At 35.6% G+C, this 20,990-nt stretch overlaps 1 protein-coding gene across 1 annotated transcript; it reads left to right on the top strand.

The window, feature by feature from the left end:
- Positions 1-869: 869 nt before the first annotated feature.
- Positions 870-17,654, top strand: LOC117318568 (SH3 and multiple ankyrin repeat domains protein 2-like; the record flags this gene model as incomplete). The annotated part of the gene is made up of 3 exons (XM_033873539.1): positions 870-1,358; positions 4,227-4,300; positions 17,521-17,654. Coding segments are annotated over exons 1-3 (240 nt in total), but the record flags the coding sequence as incomplete, so codon positions are not given.
- Positions 17,655-20,990: the final 3,336 nt, after the last annotated feature.

Below are 20,990 nucleotides of genomic sequence, written 5' to 3'. Positions count from 1 at the left end.
ACAGACACCAGAAATATCCTACAGACATCAAATATTGTGTCTCTTACAGATACCAGAGATATCCTAACATCACCAAATATTGTGTCTCTTACAGATACCAGAAATATCCTACAGACATCAAATATTGTGTCTCTTACAGACACCAGAAATATCCTACAGACATCAAATATTGTGTCTCTTACAGATACCAGATATATCCTAACATCACCGAATATTGTGTCTCTTACAGATACCAGAAATATCCTACAGACATCAAATATTGTGTCTCTTACAGATACCAGATATATCCTAACATCACCAAATATTGTGTCTCTTACAGATACCAGAAATATCCTACAGACATCAAATATTGTGTCTCTTACAAACACCAGATATATCCTACAGACACCAAATATTGTGTCTCTTACAGATACCAGAAATATCCTACAGACACCAAATATTGTGTCTCTTACAGACACCAGAAATATCCTACAGACACCAAATATTGTGTCTCTTACAGATACCAGAAATATCCTAACAACATCAAATATTGTGTCTCTTACAGTTACCAGAAATATCCTAACATCACCAAATATTGTGTCTCTTACAGATACCAGAAATATCCTACAGACACCAAATATTGTGTCTCTTACAGACACCACAGACATCCTTATAACACCAGTCAGACCAGCCACAATACCGATTACCACATCAGGCGTAAACTAACATATGTATTTAATGGTGGGTTTCAAGTGCATTTCATTGCGTCCTTATCTATCAGAGTTTCAGCAAATTTTTCACCTCCGATCAATTTTCTGTTGACCTGGTGTCCTAATTGACAAACTAATTGTCAGTCGTGCGTGGTAGTCAAGAGAAGGTATACACCTGTATATAGGGTGATGAATGTGGAGATTAGATTAGAATATCACGAGTCCATGTACTATACTTACTAATGAAGTGATTGTCACTATCCTGCTGGTATCAATTTCGGGGTGGATCATCCCTGCTCTGACTCTCATCTCATTTGTTCCTGGAAACAATCACAACTTTTGGCATTCCTTATCGAGGTGTGATTGGCACACACAGATTCCTGTGGACAACTGTCAGAGATGTAAATTACATCACCTCACTCTGCAGTTAGCTTGTATATATTTTCAAGGTCAAATATTATCATGCTTCACTCTGTGAGGCAGTTTATCTGTGATATGAAGATGTGATTGAAGCCTCAAACTGAAAAGTCAGTAGTGTTTTAAAAGTGTATTCAGTGTGGTAACGATGATGATGGAATATCAAGGACAGTGACTGGTGGACAGATACTGGTCACCAGGTGGAGCTAGTGTCAGGACAATGCTGTCACGAAAGTTCTCAAAGAAAAATATGTAAGTTTGGGTAGTCTGTATTACAGCATTTAAACACTGGCATCTGATAGTGTTTGATGTATTGGCAATTTATAATGAGTAGGGTGTTAATTAAGTTTTCTTTGGGAATATTCTGATGCTTTAAGATACATTGGGTGGTGGATTGTCACCGCCGCTATCTAGTAATAATGTAAAATTATTTATAGATATGAATATAAAATATATCTGTGTAGCTGGTGTAATCTGTGAGAACTGAAGTGCAGGTATTGTCTGGCCGCGAGGAGGGCGGTAACAATTCAGTGTGTTCAGTCAACACATTGTAATGAAATTATACTAATTTATATATAGGCTTTGTCAGTGTTTTGACATTAAAGTACATGTAAGATATGTAGGGTAAAATTCATTCCCATTGAAATATTTACCTTGACATTGAGGTAAGCATCGATGGATATTACAATGACATAACATGTTTGATATTGTGTAACAAGTTTGTAATGTGTTGAGATCAACTATTTACACAAGGCTTATGATTGGGACAGCCTAGAGTTTACAGTAGTGGCTGGTCATACGTAGTATTCTGATACTACAGCTGTATACACTACAACAGATATAATGTATCATCCTGTTTTACAAAGGAATTCATACAGTGTCCATGGCAATTAGGTTTATTTTTACGGAGGTCAGCATTGTAATTCAGAAGGTCATTGGCTCTATTTGACGTCTCTGTTTTCCTGACTTGAAATAAATATTTCTCAAATACATGAGTTTAAAGCCATTGTTGATTGATGGATGAGTATGTAGATTTGTGTGCCTAGGGTTTATTGTGTAGAGATGTCTCCATCTACCTTATCAGATTTACCTGTTACAGGTAAACCCAGGTAAACAAGTAACAAACACTTTGTTAGAAGTATTGAGGATTGTGTGACTTCATAAATCATTAAATACACAAATAAAATGAAGAAAAGAATGAAGTGAAATATGATGTAAGATGAGAAAAATTTTGCCAAACTTGAACTTCATCTGTGTGAAAACTTGTGTATCCATTGTGTATCGAGTTAAACAGCAGTCAATCTTATAATAACATTCTATAGAGGAATCAGAACAATGTCTGCATGTTCTGCATAAAAAGTACGACATAGTGAAGTAATGAATCATTTTGTACTTGAAGCTGGTGTGTGTAGATACAACAGAAGGTGTGTATACCTGTCCTACCTGTAATCAGGTTGATCTGGTGTCACATCACTGCCCAACATAATTTTTTGACCTTTTTCTGCACCTTCCAAGGGTATACAGATTGCATGGCACTTAGAAGTTTTATAAGTCATTTGATATCAATGATGATACTTTGGTACTGTAACAGAGGGCAGGATTGATTAAATTTACATCTCTGCCTCTGCTATAGATCGAACCCAGGACCTCTGGATTACTAGTGCTCAACTGATCGATCTGAAGAGAAGTTCTCTGGTAGTAGATTGCGGAAGGTATTTACCAAGGTTACCAAGCAATAAACTACAACAATATTTACCAAGGTAACCGTGGTAATATACTACTACAATATTTACCAAGGTTACCAAGCAATAAACTACAACAATATTTACCAAGGTAACCGTGGTAATATACTACTACAATATTTACCAAGGTTACCACAGTAATACACTACTACAATATTTAACAAGGTTACAACTGTAATACACTACTACGATATTTACCAAGGTTACCACAGTAATACACTACTACGATATTTACCAAGGTTACCACAGTAATACACTACTACAATATTTACCAAGGTTACCACGGTAATACACTACTACAATATTTAACAAGGTTACCGCAGTAATACACTACTACAATATTTACCAAGGTTACCGCAGTAATACACTACTACAATATTTAACAAGGTTACTGCAGTAATATACTACTACAATATTTACCAAGGTAACGACGGTAACACTGCTACAATATTTACCAAGGTTACCATGGTAATATACTACTACAATATTTACCAAGGTTACCATGGTAATACACTACTACAATATTTACCACAGTAATATATTACTACAATATTTACCAAGGTTACCACAGTAATACACTACTACAATATTTACCAAGGTTACAACTGTAATATATTACTACAATATTTACCAAGGTTACCATGGTAATACACTACTACAATATTTACCACAGTAATACACTACTACAATATTTACCAAGGTTACCACAGTAATATATTACTACAATATTTACCAAGGTTACCATGGTAATATACTACTACAATATTTACCAAGGTTACCACAGTAATACACTACTACAATATTTACCAAGGTTACCACAGTAATACACTACTACAATATTTACCAAGGTTACCATGGTAATACACTACTACAATATTTACCACAGTAATACACTACTACAATATTTACCACAGTAATACACTACTACAATATTTACCACAGTAATATACTACTACAATTGTTACCAATTGCAACCCTTTAGTCTTGGAATTGGATTGAAGAAAACAAATTGAATACAGTGGTTTTCTGATGCTTCTGAGACTTTTTTTGACAGTTTCAATAAAAGATTTACCAGTTAAAAATTTACATTTAAATTGAAAAAACTTACCAACTGTTGTTGGTAGAGGTATTCAAATGGTCTTAATGTAGAAAGGCACCAGAGTACTGCCCCTGGAGAAACATCTTTGGTTGGAACCCTAAACAATTTGATGTCCTATATGGGAATAATACCCAAGATGTTGTAGTGAAATGGGAGTAGCACTGCATGTCATGTCTTTAGCCATGTTTTGACATTACAGGGTATATGTATCGTGATTTCTTACTTGCTGTGAATTGAGATTTGTGAATGATGTAGTAATATTTGACTCTTTCCTTACAGTTCCTATTCAGCACGGACCGTTGTACTACAGCGTGGACCCGAGGGATATGGATTTGTACTACGGGGCGCAAAGTGTGAGTACCTCACTAAAAACGTGATATGTTGTGTTTTATAGGACTGGGAGGTGTGTACTCGAGGGTAGCTAGAGGGCAGGGTTCGTGTTGACGGGTAGATTGTGACTATGAATTATAAGGTTTTTTACTCAGTTCATGATCAGTTAATTTTAGTTGGATTTCTTTTTGACAGCTTGAATGACAATCACTAAAGACATTATTAGATAATGTTGTGTTGAGTTATGTCAGACAGGGATTTGTAGTTTTAGCGAGTTATATCGTGTGATAGACTGAAGTCCTGATAATTTGGTATTACGGATATTTTATTATTCCAAGGTTAGTAAAATTTTAATGTGTAGAGTCATCTGTTCAGATTTATTTTGAGTATTAAATCAACCTAGATTTGAGAAATATTGTATAATTGATTTAAAATGAGAGGAATCCTAATGCCATGGTAGACAGATAGATATTGATGTCGCCAGATCACGATGGCATTATGACCCTACTTCAGATAACACCACATTTCCTCCAACACTTGAAAACCTGCGATAAATGTTGGTACGTCATATGTACCTACCACCTGATAATAAACTATGTCGTATCTATACATACCAGCTTTTAAATGAGAGGACATTCGGAATTCACTTTCCTGATTTGAAAATTACCAGAACGCTACCTTTCCAACAGGTCTTTTTTGATGGTGGTAATCACCTCAGGTTAATTATTCATATACCACATAGTAATAAGAAATTCATTGGTAGAATAAAGATCATGTGACCATCCAGATTGTAGATTATTTAGCTTAATTTAGTGACATGTACCTTGTGTAGCGGTTAGTTGAGGTTGCAAGGTCTAGATCGTACTTTTCGTTAAGTTTAGTGACGTGTACCTTGTGTAGCGGTTAGTTGAGGTTGCGATGTCTAGATCATACTTTTCGTTAAGTTTAGTGACATGTACCTTGTCTAGGTCGTACTTTTTCTCTACATTCGGTGACATTAAGACCTACTTGTGACCCTTGGGAGGCAAAGATTGGAGATTTATGGTGCCCTTTGCATTGATATGAAATCTGTTTTGAGAAGTTGAATTTTGTTGAATGAGTTTTTGAGTTGGTTGTTACAACTTTAGGGTCAGTGAAGGAGTTGGCCTCTGTTCAGATGTTTAGTCAAGATATCAGCTTGTTTGCCCTGGCCAGGTAAAAATCATCAAGAAATTTTACACATCAGTAAGTCCGCCATGAAAACCACAAAGTGTTAGAAAAACATGAGAGGAATGACTTTTCTGTCACCCAAGTTTATTGAAGATTAGAGTTTTTGTTGACAATACACCTGAGGATTGGTATGCCCCCTCCTCCCCATGTATTTAACAGCAGGTAAAAACTCTGGTTAGCTTAATTGACTACCTCTGCACCAGATTTAGCTAAGACTGTAGACATCTACCTGTACAGAAATTCTATGATTTGCCGAGATACACTGTGCCATTAGTAAAGTTTCTGTAAGAGATTTTTGATGAAGTTTAAACTGTATAGTGTTTGACCTGTGTGGATTGTTGGCCTATTATGAGGGACAGTGTTACCTTGTGTCAACTTACCTGGATCAGGGAAGGCACACAAACATTTGATTTATTTGAAATTACATGGATAAATCAAGAGCCTGGGGGATTTAGCGAGAAAAATTGACCTGGACATGTACCTATCTCACACCTGCCTGGGAAGCTTTGTCTATCTGTTACTTCCCAATGTAAAACATGATCTATTTTTACATGAAGACTTTACAACTCTCCTTTTATTTTGAACCATTCTCCCTTTTGTGTTGGTCTTCAACATAGATTTCTAACTTCAGTTTCCCTTGTATATAAGGTTATATTCTTGGTATATGATCAGAGTCCCTCAAAATGTTGCCTTCCATGCCGTTAGTACACCGAGATAGGTAAAGGTTAGGCCAAGTAACAAACCTCATACAGAAAATAGTATCAAATTAAAAATGACTTTAATGTCAAATACTACAGGTCTCGGTATGAAGTTGGAAGTTCATATAAATATTCTCATGTCCTGATCCCAAAATAACTGTCCTGTCTTTATGTACACGTTGTATGTGTTATAGGTAACTGTGGATATGTAACCTATAGCATGAACATTCAGTGTGGCGTGGGTACTAACAGGGTGACCATGCAGGTGTATAGGTGTACTGTGTATCCTAGATCAATACTATAGATCTAATCAATAGGTCAAAGGTCATCATTATTGTAGGTAATCTGGTACTGTGATAAACCCAGGTGACTACATAGACCTCTCTAATGGGTGAAACAGACTCATGGTTAGATATGAATTTTATATCTTTTATACACAGATTAATAATCAGATTGATAATTTAACATTTCACAGGTAAAAAAATAGCGAGGGGGTGTTATTACCGAACATTTCATCTGTGAAATAACACAGTGAAGGGTTTATATTACCAAAAATTTCACAGGTGAAAAAATAACGAGGGGGTATTATTACCGAACATTTCATCTGTGAAATAACACAGTGAAGGGTTGATATTACCAAACATTTCACAGGTGAAAAAATAACGAGGGGGTATTATTACCGAACATTTCATCTGTGAAATAACACAGTGAAGGGTTGATATTACCAAACATTTCACAGGTAAAAAAATAGCGAGGGGGTATTATTACCGAACATTTCATCTGTGAAATAACACAGTGAAGGGTTGATATAATTACCAAACATTTCACAGGTAAATAACATTTACACCAAGGTTAGTCCCTACTGACGATGATACATTATGGTATGTAAGATGTCTCAAGGTATGAACAGCTGTTTTCTGTGAAAGGGTTACATCACAAAACTATAATTCAGCCTCCCTCAAGTTTTACAGTATATGCTCAATGTGAAATCACAGTTAACCTAATCTACCCCATACAGCTGCAATAGAATAAATCAAATAAAGTCAAGCTGGGTCCATTATAGAAATTCAGTGGTTGGGTATGAATTCAAGGAAGATGTCAAGCTGTTGCCACTGTTAAGACATATGTCAGTATCACATCAGTGAAATCAATTCTGTTTGAGACTGCTGGCTTTGTTTGATCATTGACTGGCGTTAAGATTTACACATATTTCCCCCTGAAGCGCAAATTTGTGATACGTACTGGGCATGTGGTGGTGGATATGACATGGCCTGTAAGCGGAAAATAATGAAATGTTTTCGATGGAAAAGATCTAAAAATCGGGAGCACACAGATATTGGACATTTCTGGCTGAATGAACTGCGTAGGTATATTTTGAGATCGATGGTAGTGATAGAGTGATCTCCCTTTCTTATGGTCGCTCAGGTCATTCTTTCATGTTGTTGGGTTTTATATTGAAAATGATCAGGATTCTTTAACTTAACATTAATTAATGGGAGGTTAAGTGGTTTTCCGGTAATTATCTTACTGTTATGGCTACAGCAAATTATCAGTCCACAGAAGTGATATTTATGGTCTACAGATTGTAGTTATTTATAGTGCATCTGAATAATCAAATGTGATTGGTCCATTTAAGTGTCCTTTAGGGTGACATCCATTTACTGTCATTGGTCAATAAATAGCTTGTCCTGTGCCCAACAGTTTGATATCTACACGGATATTTGTATGATACTTGTCAGCTGTGTATACCTGGTCCAGTATAGAGATGGAGGACACCATCTCATTAATTCCTCGTCAACAGTCAGGACCCGGCTTCCTATAATCCACTTAGCTATTGAATTTTAAGATGAGTCATTTTCTAACATTGATGAGATGGAAGTTATTGGAAACCTTGACAGCAGTGAAGAAACTGGTTTGAAGGTTCGGTTACCTTAGCAACAGTAAAATATGTTGATGATAAGGTATGGGGTGTCAGAATACAATGGTATGAACAGCTGTCACCAAGTGTGGAGAAATACTGTTAGGATTAGTGCTGGCACCACTTAGTTTGGATATATATAGATACTAGGAAGGAATCTCCTACTTTTATTGACAAAAAACCCAAAGACTTCCTTTGATAATTGTCCATTAAAAACCATAGAAGCATGTGCAAGATTTTAGAGGAATATTTTGTCCCACTGCTAGATATTCTGTGTATCTGGTACTTACACAGGTCCAACCAAATTCTGGCTATATCTATACCAGAGAGAGGTGTATAGGGATATTTCTGTGTATCTGGTACTTACACAGCTCCAACCAAACTCTGGCTATATCTATACCAGAGAGAGGTGTAGGGATATTTCTGTGTATCTGGTACTGACACAGCTCCAACCAAACTCTGGCTATATCTATACCAGAGAGAGGTGTACGGATATTTCTGGGTATCTGGTACTTACACAGCTCCAACCAAACTCTGGCTATATCTATACCAGAGAGAGGTGTAGGGATATTTCTGTGTATCTGGTACTTACACAGCTCCAACCAAACTCTGGCTATATCTATACCAGAGAGAGGTGTAGGGATATTTCTGTGTATCTGGTACTGACACAGCTCCAACCAAACTCTGGCTATATCTATACCAGAGAGAGGTGTTGGGATATTTCTGTGTATCTGGTACTTACACAGCTCCAACCAAACTCTGGCTATATCTATACCAGAGAGAGGTGTTGGGATATTTCTGTGTATCTGGTACTTACACAGCTCCAACCAAACTCTGGCTATATCTATACCAGAGAGAGGTGTAGGGATATTTCTGTGTATCTGGTACTTACACAGCTCCAACCAAACTCTGGCTATATCTATACCAGAGAGAGGTGTAGGGATATTTCTGGGTATCTGGTACTTACACAGCTCCAACCAAACTCTGGCTATATCTATACCAGGGAGAGGTGTAGGGATATTTCTGTGTATCTGGTACTTACACAGCTCCAACCAAACTCTGGCTATATCTATACCAGAGAGAGGTGTAGGGATATTTCTGGGTATCTGGTACTTACACAGCTCCAACTAAACTCTGGCTATATCTATACCAGAGAGAGGTGTAGGGATATTTCTGGGTATCTGGTACTGACACAGCTCCAACCAAACTCTGGCTATATCTATACCAGAGAGAGGTGTAGGGATATTTCTGGGTATCTGGTACTTACACAGCTCCAACCAAACTCTGGCTATATCTATACCAGAGAGAGGTGTAGGGATATTTCTGTGTATCTGGTACTTACACAGCTCCAACCAAACTCTGGCTATATCTATACCAGAGAGAGGTGTAGGGATATTTCTGGGTATCTGGTACTGACACAGCTCCAACCAAACTCTGGCTATATCTATACCAGAGAGAGGTGTAGGGATATTTCTGGGTATCTGGTACTTACACAGCTCCAACCAAACTCTGGCTATATCTATACCAGAGAGAGGTGTATAGGGATATTTCTGGGTATCTGGTACTTACACAGCTCCAACCAAACTCTGGCTATATCTATACCAGAGAGAGGTGTATAGGGATATTTCTGGGTATCTGGTACTTACACAGCTCCAACCAAACTCTGGCTATATCTATACCAGAGAGAGGTGTAGGGATATTTCTGGGTATCTGGTACTTACACAGCTCCAACCAAACTCTGGCTATATCTATACCAGAGAGAGGTGTAGGGATATTTCTGTATATCTGGTACTTACACAGGTCCAACCAAACTCTGGCTATATCTATACCAGAGAGAGGTGTAGGGATATTTCTGGGTATCTGGTACTTACATAGCTCCAACCAAACTTTGGCTATATCTATACCAGAGAGAGGTGTAGGGATATTTCTGTGTATCTGGTACTGACACAGCTCCAACCAAACTCTGGCTATATCTATACCAGAGAGAGGTGTTGGGATATTTCTGTGTATCTGGTACTTACACAGCTCCAACCAAACTCTGGCTATATCTATACCAGAGAGAGGTGTTGGGATATTTCTGTGTATCTGGTACTTACACAGCTCCAACCAAACTCTGGCTATATCTATACCAGAGAGAGGTGTATAGGGATATTTCTGTGTATCTGGTACTTACACAGCTCCAACCAAACTCTGGCTATATCTATACCAGAGAGAGGTGTAGGGATATTTCTGGGTATCTGGTACTTACACAGCTCCAACCAAACTCTGGCTATATCTATACCAGAGAGAGGTGTAGGGATATTTCTGTGTATCTGGTACTGACACAGCTCCTACCAAACTCTGGCTATATCTATACCAGAGAGAGGTGTAGGGATATTTCTGGGTATCTGGTACTTACACAGCTCCAACCAAACTCTGGCTATATCTATACCAGAGAGAGGTGTAGGGATATTTCTGTGTATCTGGTACTGACACAGCTCCTACCAAACTCTGGCTATATCTATACCAGAGAGAGGTGTATAGGGATATTTCTGGGTATCTGGTACTTACACAGCTCCAACCAAACTCTGGCTATATCTATACCAGAGAGAGGTGTAGGGATATTTCTGGGTATCTGGTACTTACACAGCTCCAACCAAACTCTGGCTATATCTATACCAGAGAGAGGTGTAGGGATATTTCTGTGTATCTGGTACTTACACAGGTCCAACCAAACTCTGGCTATATCTATACCAGAGAGAGGTGTAGGGATATTTCTGTGTATCTGGTACTGACACAGCTCCAACCAAACTCTGGCTATATCTATACCAGAGAGAGGTGTAGGGATATTTCTGGGTATCTGGTACTTACACAGCTCCAACCAAACTCTGGCTATATCTATACCAGAGAGAGGTGTTGGGATATTTCTGTGTATCTGGTACTTACACAGCTCCAACCAAACTCTGGCTATATCTATACCAGGTAGGAGGATAAATGGCGATGGATTAAAGATCACCCAGTAGGTGTTACATTGCTTTATTGGTGATTAGGATGATTAGAAGGAATGTCTGAATCTGCATGAGGGACCATTTGTCAGATAGGGGTCGTAATGAAGGAGGTATATTACTGTCAAATGACTGAGTGGGGACATTGTTGGCCCCGTACAGGAATCCCCGGTCATCACTGTGACTCCTCAAATCTCAACCAACGATACATAGATAGCGATAGATCACCTAGAAGGATGGAACACCCTAGATAACGATAGATCACCTAGAAGGATGGAACACCCTGATGTATATACTTTTTTTTTACTCTATTGTATCTTAATTGTCTCAAATTGTACCATCCTTTAACCCACTCTGACCATAATATCAACTTAACTTGATATTGGAATATTATTGGGATAAATAGAGGATCTGTCATGAGTTTCCCTTCATATTAGATTTATGATACGAGTTTTGAATTTTTTATTTTTTCGAGCCTCTGGCGAGCAAAAATAAAAAATTCTAAACGAGTATCATAAATCTAATATGAAGGGAAACGAATGACAAATTCTTTTTATCATATGACGTTTTCTTTCATCGTTCCCCATCAAAAACTGATTCTCTCTTTTGCCTTGAATCGTCACATCTCAACCAAATCACTCGAACCTTCGAAGTAGGTCAATTATACCGACGAGAGAAGAAATAGTTCTAACACAACTGACTCTTGAAAAGGATTCATTTTTTAAATACACGTCTCAAAACAAAATTTCAGCATTTTTTTCATTTAATCTATAATAGATAAATTGTCCTTGGTGTTTGAAACAATGACGAAAATATTTTAGTTTGAAAGTACATGAGCGACTGTTTTTGATGTGACGAAGCAGTGACGTCACTTGGGGCGATAATGGAGGCTTCGTTGTACAAATGTCTATTCGCCGTCGCTGTCGTACAGAACCAATGTACGGCGCCTTTTCACTGCTTTGTGTTTATCCTCGTCCTCGCGGGAGTTTATGGAGATGTGAAATATTCTAACTGAACATTGTGTTCAGACTGCCCTGAAAAGCGACGTTGGATGCCGATTGGTTGGCAGTGTTGTTTGTGTTGACATTACACGAGTTTGTCGACGACAGTGTCAGCATGTTATTATGAGTAACCGTTGAAGGCAAGTTGTAACAAACTACATTGCCGTTTTTCATGAGGATTTTATTAAATAATGTTATTATTTGTTTATTTGAAAGTAATCTAGACTAGATATGTCTCATCGGACAACGCAACCGCAATTTTCTATCGGAGTTAAAATATGTTACTAGGGGTCATAAAATAAATGTTTGCTAGGCCTAATTAACATCTTATAGCATAAATATAATTAAAAAACTTAGGCTGTGTACATCTAGGATTTTATCTTTGATTGTACAACATGTTCTGTTAATACTAATAGACCGATTTGTCGTTCAGTTGATTTTCTTTCAAAGTTTACAAGCACTAGTCGCCATTTTTACGAGTCGTAGTAAAAAGAAGTAGGTCGTTCCCACGCGTATGAATACAGTTCTCACGGAACCAGCCAATCAGCGTACGTAGGCTAGCGAAAGGTGTTATTACACTAGTGTCATAAAGAAAATTTACGTGATAGGTTTATGACACCGTATATAACGGTAGTCATATGATAAATGGTAATACATTACGTATAGTACTGAGATAAATGTTGATACATTATGTATAGTACTGAGATAAATAGTGATACATTACGTATAGTACTGGGATAAATGGTAATACATTACTATAGTACTGAGATAAATAGTAATACATTACGTATAGTACTGAGATAAATAGTAATACATTACGTATAGTACTGGGATAAATGTTAATACATTACGTATAGTACTGAGATAAATAGTAATACATTACGTATAGTACTGGGATAAATGGTAATACATTACGTATAGTACTTGGATAAATAGTAATACATTACGTATAGTACTGAGATAAATGGTAATACATTACATATAGTACTGTGATAAATGGTAATACATTACGTATAGTACTTGGATAAATAGTAATACATTACGTATAGTACTGTGATAAATAGTAATACATTACGTATAGTACTGTGATAAATGTTAATACATTACGTATAGTACTTGGATAAATAGTAATACATTACGTATAGTACTGAGATAAATGGTAATATATTACATATAGTACTGTGATAAATGGTAATACATTACTATAGTACTGTGATAAATAGTAATACATTACGTATAGTACTGAGATAAATAGTAATACATTACGTATAGTACTGAGATAAATGGTAATACATTACATATAGTACTGTGATAAATGGTAATACATTACGTATAGTACTTGGATAAATAGTAATACATTACGTATAGTACTGAGATAAATGGTAATACATTACATATAGTACTGAGATAAATAGTAATACATTACATATAGTACTGGGATAAATGGTAATACATTACGTATAGTACTGAGATAAATAGTAATACATTACATATAGTACTGAGATAAATAGTAATACATTACGTATAGTACTGAGATAAATGGTAATACATTACATATAGTACTGAGATAAATAGTAATACATTACGTATAGTACTGAGATAAATGGTAATACATTACGTATAGTACTGAGATAAATAGTAATACATTACGTATATAGTACTGAGATAAATAGTAATACATTACATATAGTACTGAGATAAATAGTAATACATTATGTATAGTACTGAGATAAATAGTAATACATTACGTATAGTACTGAGATAAATAGTAATACATTACGTATAGTACTGAGATAAATAGTAATACATTACATATAGTACTGAGATAAATAGTAATACATTACGTATAATACTGAGATAAATAGTGATACATTACGTATAGTACTGAGATAAATAGTAATACATTACGTATAGTACTGAGATAAATAGTAATACATTACGTATAGTACTGAGATAAATAGTAATACATTACATATAGTACTGAGATAAATGGTAATACATTACGTATAGTACTTGGATAAATAGTAATACATTACGTATAGTACTGAGATAAATAGTAATACATTACGTATAGTACTGAGATAAATAGTAATACATTACGTATAGTACTGGGATAAATAGTAATACATTACTATAGTACTGAGATAAATGGTAATACATTACTATAGTACTGAGATAAATGGTAATACATTACGTATATAGTACTGAGATAAATAGTAATACATTACGTATAGTACTGAGATAAATGGTAATACATTACGTATAGTACTGAGATAAATGGTAATACATTACATATAGTACTGAGATAAATAGTAATACATTACGTATAGTACTGAGATAAATGGTAATACATTACATATAGTACTGAGATAAATAGTAATACATTACATATAGTACTGTGATAAATGGTAATACATTACGTATAATACTGAGATAAATGGTAATACATTACGTATAGTACTGGGATAAATAGTAATACATTACATATAGTACTGTGATAAATGGTAATACATTACGTATAATACTGAGATAAATGGTAATACATTACGTATAGTACTGAGATAAATAGTAATACATTACATATAGTACTGAGATAAATAGTAATACATTACGTATAGTACTGAGATAAATGGTAATACATTACGTATAGTACTGAGATAAATGGTAATACATTACGTATAGTACTGGGATAAATAGTAATACATTACATATAGTACTGAGATAAATAGTAATACATTACGTATAGTACTGAGATAAATGGTAATACATTACGTATAGTACTGTGATAAATGGTAATACATTACGTATAGTACTGAGATAAATAGTAATACATTACGTATAGTACTGGGATAAATAGTAATACATTACGTATAGTACTGAGATAAATGGTAATACATTACGTATATAGTACTGAGATAAATAGTAATACATTACGTATAGTACTGAGATAAATAGTAATACATTACGTATAGTACTGAGATAAATAGTAATACATTACGTATATAGTACTGAGATAAATAGTAATACATTACGTATAGTACTGAGATAAATGGTAATACATTACGTATAGTACTGAGATAAATAGTAATACATTACATATAGTACTGAGATAAATGGTAATACATTACGTATAGTACTGAGATAAATAGTAATACATTACGTATAGTACTGAGATAAATGGTAATACATTACATATAGTACTGAGATAAATAGTAATACATTACATATAGTACTGGGATAAATGGTAATACATTACATATAGTACTGAGATAAATAGTAATACATTACATATAGTACTGAGATAAATAGTAATACATTACGTGTAATACTGAGATAAATAGTGATACATTACGTATAGTACTGAGATAAATAGTAATACATTATGTATAGTACTGAGATAAATGGTAATACATTACGTATAGTACTGAGATGAACGTTTAAACATTACATGTAATATTGGGATAAAAAATCTATTTAGTGTGTCAGACAGACAGCTTTACGATTGATCAGACCTAAGTCGGATGTTAATGGACGAGTTGACATGTTAAGTAGCTGTCCATGTCGTGTCCAGTCACTGTCCAGTCACTGTCCAGCATGTGTCTGTGTACTATATAAAACTCACACCCAGTGTTACAGTTAAGTGTTTTTCATATCAGGTAAAAAAAAACCTACTTGAAAAGTTACAAACCTGTTAAAAATGTGAAACCATGGAGACGTTAAGTATGTTAACCTTTCATCATCAACACCAGACTCACCAAATCTCCACCGTTTACTGCTTACTTTCCAATACCTTCAGTCAATGTTTTTTCAAGAGATAATTTAATAATATAAATTCTAGAGCAAAGAACAGCTTGTTTCAGGGCATGTGAGATTATTCAGGTGATCTCAAACAATTGGCCTACTTTTATTCTATGAGGTTCAAAGTGTCGTGTAAGAAAGCAAGCAAAAATAAAGTTAAATTAGCTGTAGGGTACAAGTCAAGTCAGGTGGATTGATTCCTTTGTGGTACTGTACATTCATAACTGATAGAAAAACAAAAAAGTTACCGGTGTGAATGCTGTAATGAGGGTTTTGTTTGGAATGTTGTTTATTGACCGTTGTTAGAACAAGAATGGCGATGACCTCTAACAAAGAAGTGTGGAGGATTTTACATTCTTTCACTAAATACAAATATATTCCTTTTATATGTTATGTACTAATAGGCTGCTACATCAGACATACGGCCATTATCAGCGGAGATTGGTCAGGGTTCACTGGAACACAGTGAAATTCCACTCCTATACTACCAATCTCTGGTTTTCATTGCTGTATAAAGTAGTTTTTGTTTGTACCTTTGGATGACTTGAATGACCGAACATTTCTTTCCCTATTGATAATAATGATTGAGTGTATGGAGAAGGTTTTAAGCTATAGGAACTACAGCAGATGTTGTACACGAATGACACCCCACACCAAAGGACTGTCAACCAGGCTGATATATAATCCTAATGATATATTTAAGCAGTGTTGACCCAATCAAAGCGATATTAATCCTGAAAATTGAGAACAAATTCCACGGAGTTATGAACAGAAAATTGAATTTAAACGTAATTATACACCGAGTCTGACTTGCGACTGAAAGCTAACTTGGTTTTAGCCATGGAGTGTCTAGAATGCCTGATATGGACTTCACAGGTGAAGGAATTTTGAAACAGCTATATGTTCCTGTTTCTTCATGCCAGGTCTTGTGATGATGAATAGCCTCGTGTCGATTATAGTAACTAGTACTCCATTAAAAGTTTACAGTAACTGAAAGTGCCTGTCATGGAGTTTTTGTGATAATTAAATTGATCTTGGAGAGTTTCCCTGCAGTCGGTTGCTGTTTTCATAGACAGGTATTTCTATGAAATTGGTGGCTGTAACTCAGGGAAGGTTTTGTGGAAATACTGGCTGTCCTCAAAGAGAAGTTCTACCTTTATCAGGGAGAGGTGAACTTGTGGAGTTGAAGAGGTTTTACAGGGAGAGGTGAAATTGTGGAGTTGAAGAGGTTTTACAGGGAGAGGTGAAATTGTGGAGTTGAAGAGGTTTTATAGGGAGAGGTTTAATTGTGGAGTTGAAGAGGTTTTTGTGTTGGTGGCTTTCTCTGGGAAAGAGGGCCTGTAGAAAGTAACAGTGACATTGATCAGGATGGGAAATGTTGTAAAATCGGGAAGAACTGTCAGCTACTCTGCTAGACATACAACATCAGCTGGAACTAATGGTGATAACACAACACCAGACAGAAATGTTCTTAAAACCTGGAAAAGGAGCATAAATAAAGGATTCCTCACAAAAAAGGAGAAGAAATCTCTGGAATCTGGTAATCCAAAAAGTATCAGTTGACAATAACTATTGAAATGATCATGCATGTCCATTACTAGAATTACATGTACTAAATTTATCTTTTCGTTACAGCCCAGACAAATGCCACTGGAGAGCTGGACTTTTGTCCGACAGCGGAATTCCCTGCCCTTCAGTACCTGGACAGTGTTGACCCAGGAAGTAGATCTGACAGAGCTGGACTCAAGTCAGGAGACTTCCTATTGGAAGTAAGTTTTCTCTCCTTCTTTTAAAGTATTATTCTTTATCTCACTCACTGTCTTCAGCTATTATCGTCAAGGTAAGCCTCTTATTTGCAATTTACTTTATAATATTTTGATATTTAATTTATCTTGACTTTCTGCCAGTATTTGATTTGAATTGCTCTTTAGAGTCCTGTTTATATTATTTATATACACAAGTAATTTGTCTTTCCCTCTCGTATCCCTTTGATATCTACAACAATTATCAGCTGTTTGGAATGTTTATATTAAATGTTTATCAGATATATTGTCCTGGGACAGCTTCTGCTGTGATGAATGTTCCCTGCTTTGATACTCTGTGGTGATGACAGGCTATATGTTGTGAACTAATTAGTGTTAATTATTTCAAAGGGAGACAACTGTAGTAATATTTAAAGGGAGATAACTGTAGTTATATTTAAAGGGAGATAACTGTAGTAATATTTAAAGGGAGATAACTGTAGTTATATTTAAAGGGAGGTCACTTATGACACTACAATGTGTAATGTATCATTACATCAAGGCAGTATATGCTGATGATATAATAAAATGTGTATATAACGATATCACAATATCACGTGACTCCCGATCATGACAAACATACGGATCATGAGAAATTGACCTGATACTGTTTGATAAAATAGTTTCTGGAAACAGAAGGAAGATTTCATTCTTTGAATAGGGGATAGGTAGATGACCTACATATCTGTGTGTTGATCCTACCTATGTAGTGTAAGTAAAGGTATGTGGTCATGTGATCCTGCTATCTATAGATAACTCAGGGTCGCGGGGTCAACCTGGCACAGGCTTGTCGAGCTTTTACCCATGTATAATATTAAAGTCTGGCACAGGCTTGTCGAGCTTTTACACATGTATAATATTAAAGTCAATTAAGTCAAGGTTTTTAGCTTTCCACATCCCAAACACTTATCTAAACAGCACAATAAAGGAGTCCATGAAACATTATTTTGATAGTTACTAACTGGAGATCAAACATTAAAAAATTACTGTCTGTGTGTATGATAACAATCAACTTAGGCTGCTGTTATGGATCTAGATAGAGAATTGTTAGAGCTCACAAATAACTGCTATCAAGTTAAAAAGGTTCAAGAGAAGGGAAAAAATCGCTGCATTCATTAATTAAAAAAACTGTTGTTTAGCTTGGGTTGAAGCCAGCTGTGATTTGCTAACATGAATCACGAACCGTCGATAGGTGTACAAGGTCACAATTGTGTTTACTTTAGAGGCGTAGGCTTCTGTGTGTTATCAGGATCGCCAAATTTTGATTTATACTGATATTAGTTATAAACAATGGGTGATATTCCATGACTTGAGCATAACCATTGGTTCTACTTATCAACTGTGGCATTAGATGCATAATGGAGCAAGTCTGAGTTCTACAGTATAATATTTTTGAAGGAATTAATTAAGTCAATGGAGTAAACATTTTCAGTGGATATTCTCAGTATAGTAAAATATATATCTTCATAAATCAATATACTACATTAAAATTACATTGTTGAATTATGTATTCCAGACAGTTACTCTGGTATAGCTCTATATTACATTATGTAGAGTTTGTTATCTGACAGATACCATTAATAGGATTGTACACATATCTGTATACCATTGGTATCATGCCGGAGTTTGTGTCTTCACTAGTCCAATGAATTTTGATATCCAGTGAACATGATCCATGTTAATTATGTCCCAGTAATTCTGTTAGGGAGATAGGTATACAACTTTATTGTTTAATCTCATGAATAATACAAATTAGATACGATTGCCTCAGACATATGATAGAAGAAACCTCGGAAAGGTGGTTACAGTGTAGAAGGTTGTTCGTTGTAAAGATGGCAAACTATTTGATGTACTCAAAAGTTAGTAATAGGATCTAAGATATTTCTTCACCAAAACATTGTCCATTTTAATTAAAATCACTATACAATGTGTAATGCAAAAAATGCATGAAACTTTATATAACCTTGAATGTTATGAGAAAAATGTGAATTTCATCTGTTAAAAATCGGTAGGTAATTATTATCGGTACAATAAAAATTTTAATTTAAACTTCTCCAACATTCATTTGAACTCGAACTGACCCGATAGCTGCACGTGCACATCTGGGACGTATGAGGCAAAATGTCATCAACAGCTAGGAGGCAGTGGTCGTACAGGCAATATAGAGCACCAAACTAGATTTTGTGGTAAAGCTCCTACTCTGATTTTCCATCTAAATATTTTTGACACTAACAGTAACAATGCAGTAAAACAATTGTATAAAGGATATGTGTTGAAACCATATTTGAGAAATCAAAATATCAGGATCACCTAGGTATCACTGACTCAGAAATGACCACAGTAACTTATGTATTCATCAGAATCACCTAGGTATCACTGACTCAGACCAAACACAGTAACTTATGTATTCATCAGGATCACCTAGGTATCACTGACTCAGACCAAACACAGTAACTTATGTATTCATCAGAATCACCTAGGTATCACTGACTCAGACCAAACACAGTAACTTATGTATTCATCAGGATCACCTAGGTAATCTCTCACTCAGAAATGACCAAAGTAACTTATGTATTCATCAGAATCACCTAGGTATCACTGACTCAGAAATGACCACAGTAACTTATGTGTTCATCAGGATCACCTAGGTATCACTGACTCAGAAATGACCACATGTAACTTATGTATTCATCAGAATCACCTAGGTATCACTGACTCAGAAATGACCAAAGTAACTTACGTATTCATCAGGATCACCTAGGTATCACTGACTCAGAAATGACCACATGTAACTTATGTATTCATCAGAATCACCTAGGTATCACTGACTCAGAAATGACCACATGTAACTTATGTATTCATCAGGATCACCAAGGTATCACTGACTCAGAAATGACCACAGTAACTTATGTATTCATCAGGATCACCTAGGTATCACTGACTCAGAAATGACCACAGTAACTTATGTATTCATCAGAATCACCTAGGTATCACTGACTCAGAAATGACCAAACACAGTAACTTATGTATTCATCAGGATCACCTAGGTATCACTGACTCAGAAATGACCAAAGTAACTTATGTATTCATCAGAATCACCTAGGTATCACTGACTCAGAAATAACCAAAGTAACTTATGTATTCATCAGGATCACCTAGGTATCACTGACTCAGAAATGACCACAGTAACTTATGTATTCATCAGAATCACCTAGGTATCACTGACTCAGAAATGACCAAAGTAACTTATGTATTCATCAGGATCACCTAGGTAATCTCTCACTCAGAAATGACCAAACACAG

Source organism: Pecten maximus, unplaced genomic scaffold (assembly GCF_902652985.1).
Source record: "Pecten maximus unplaced genomic scaffold, xPecMax1.1, whole genome shotgun sequence".
In the NCBI taxonomy this organism is placed as follows: domain Eukaryota; kingdom Metazoa; phylum Mollusca; class Bivalvia; order Pectinida; family Pectinidae; genus Pecten; species Pecten maximus.
The sequence above is the reverse complement of the archived record's forward strand: the minus strand, read 5'-3'. Positions and strand labels throughout refer to the sequence as shown.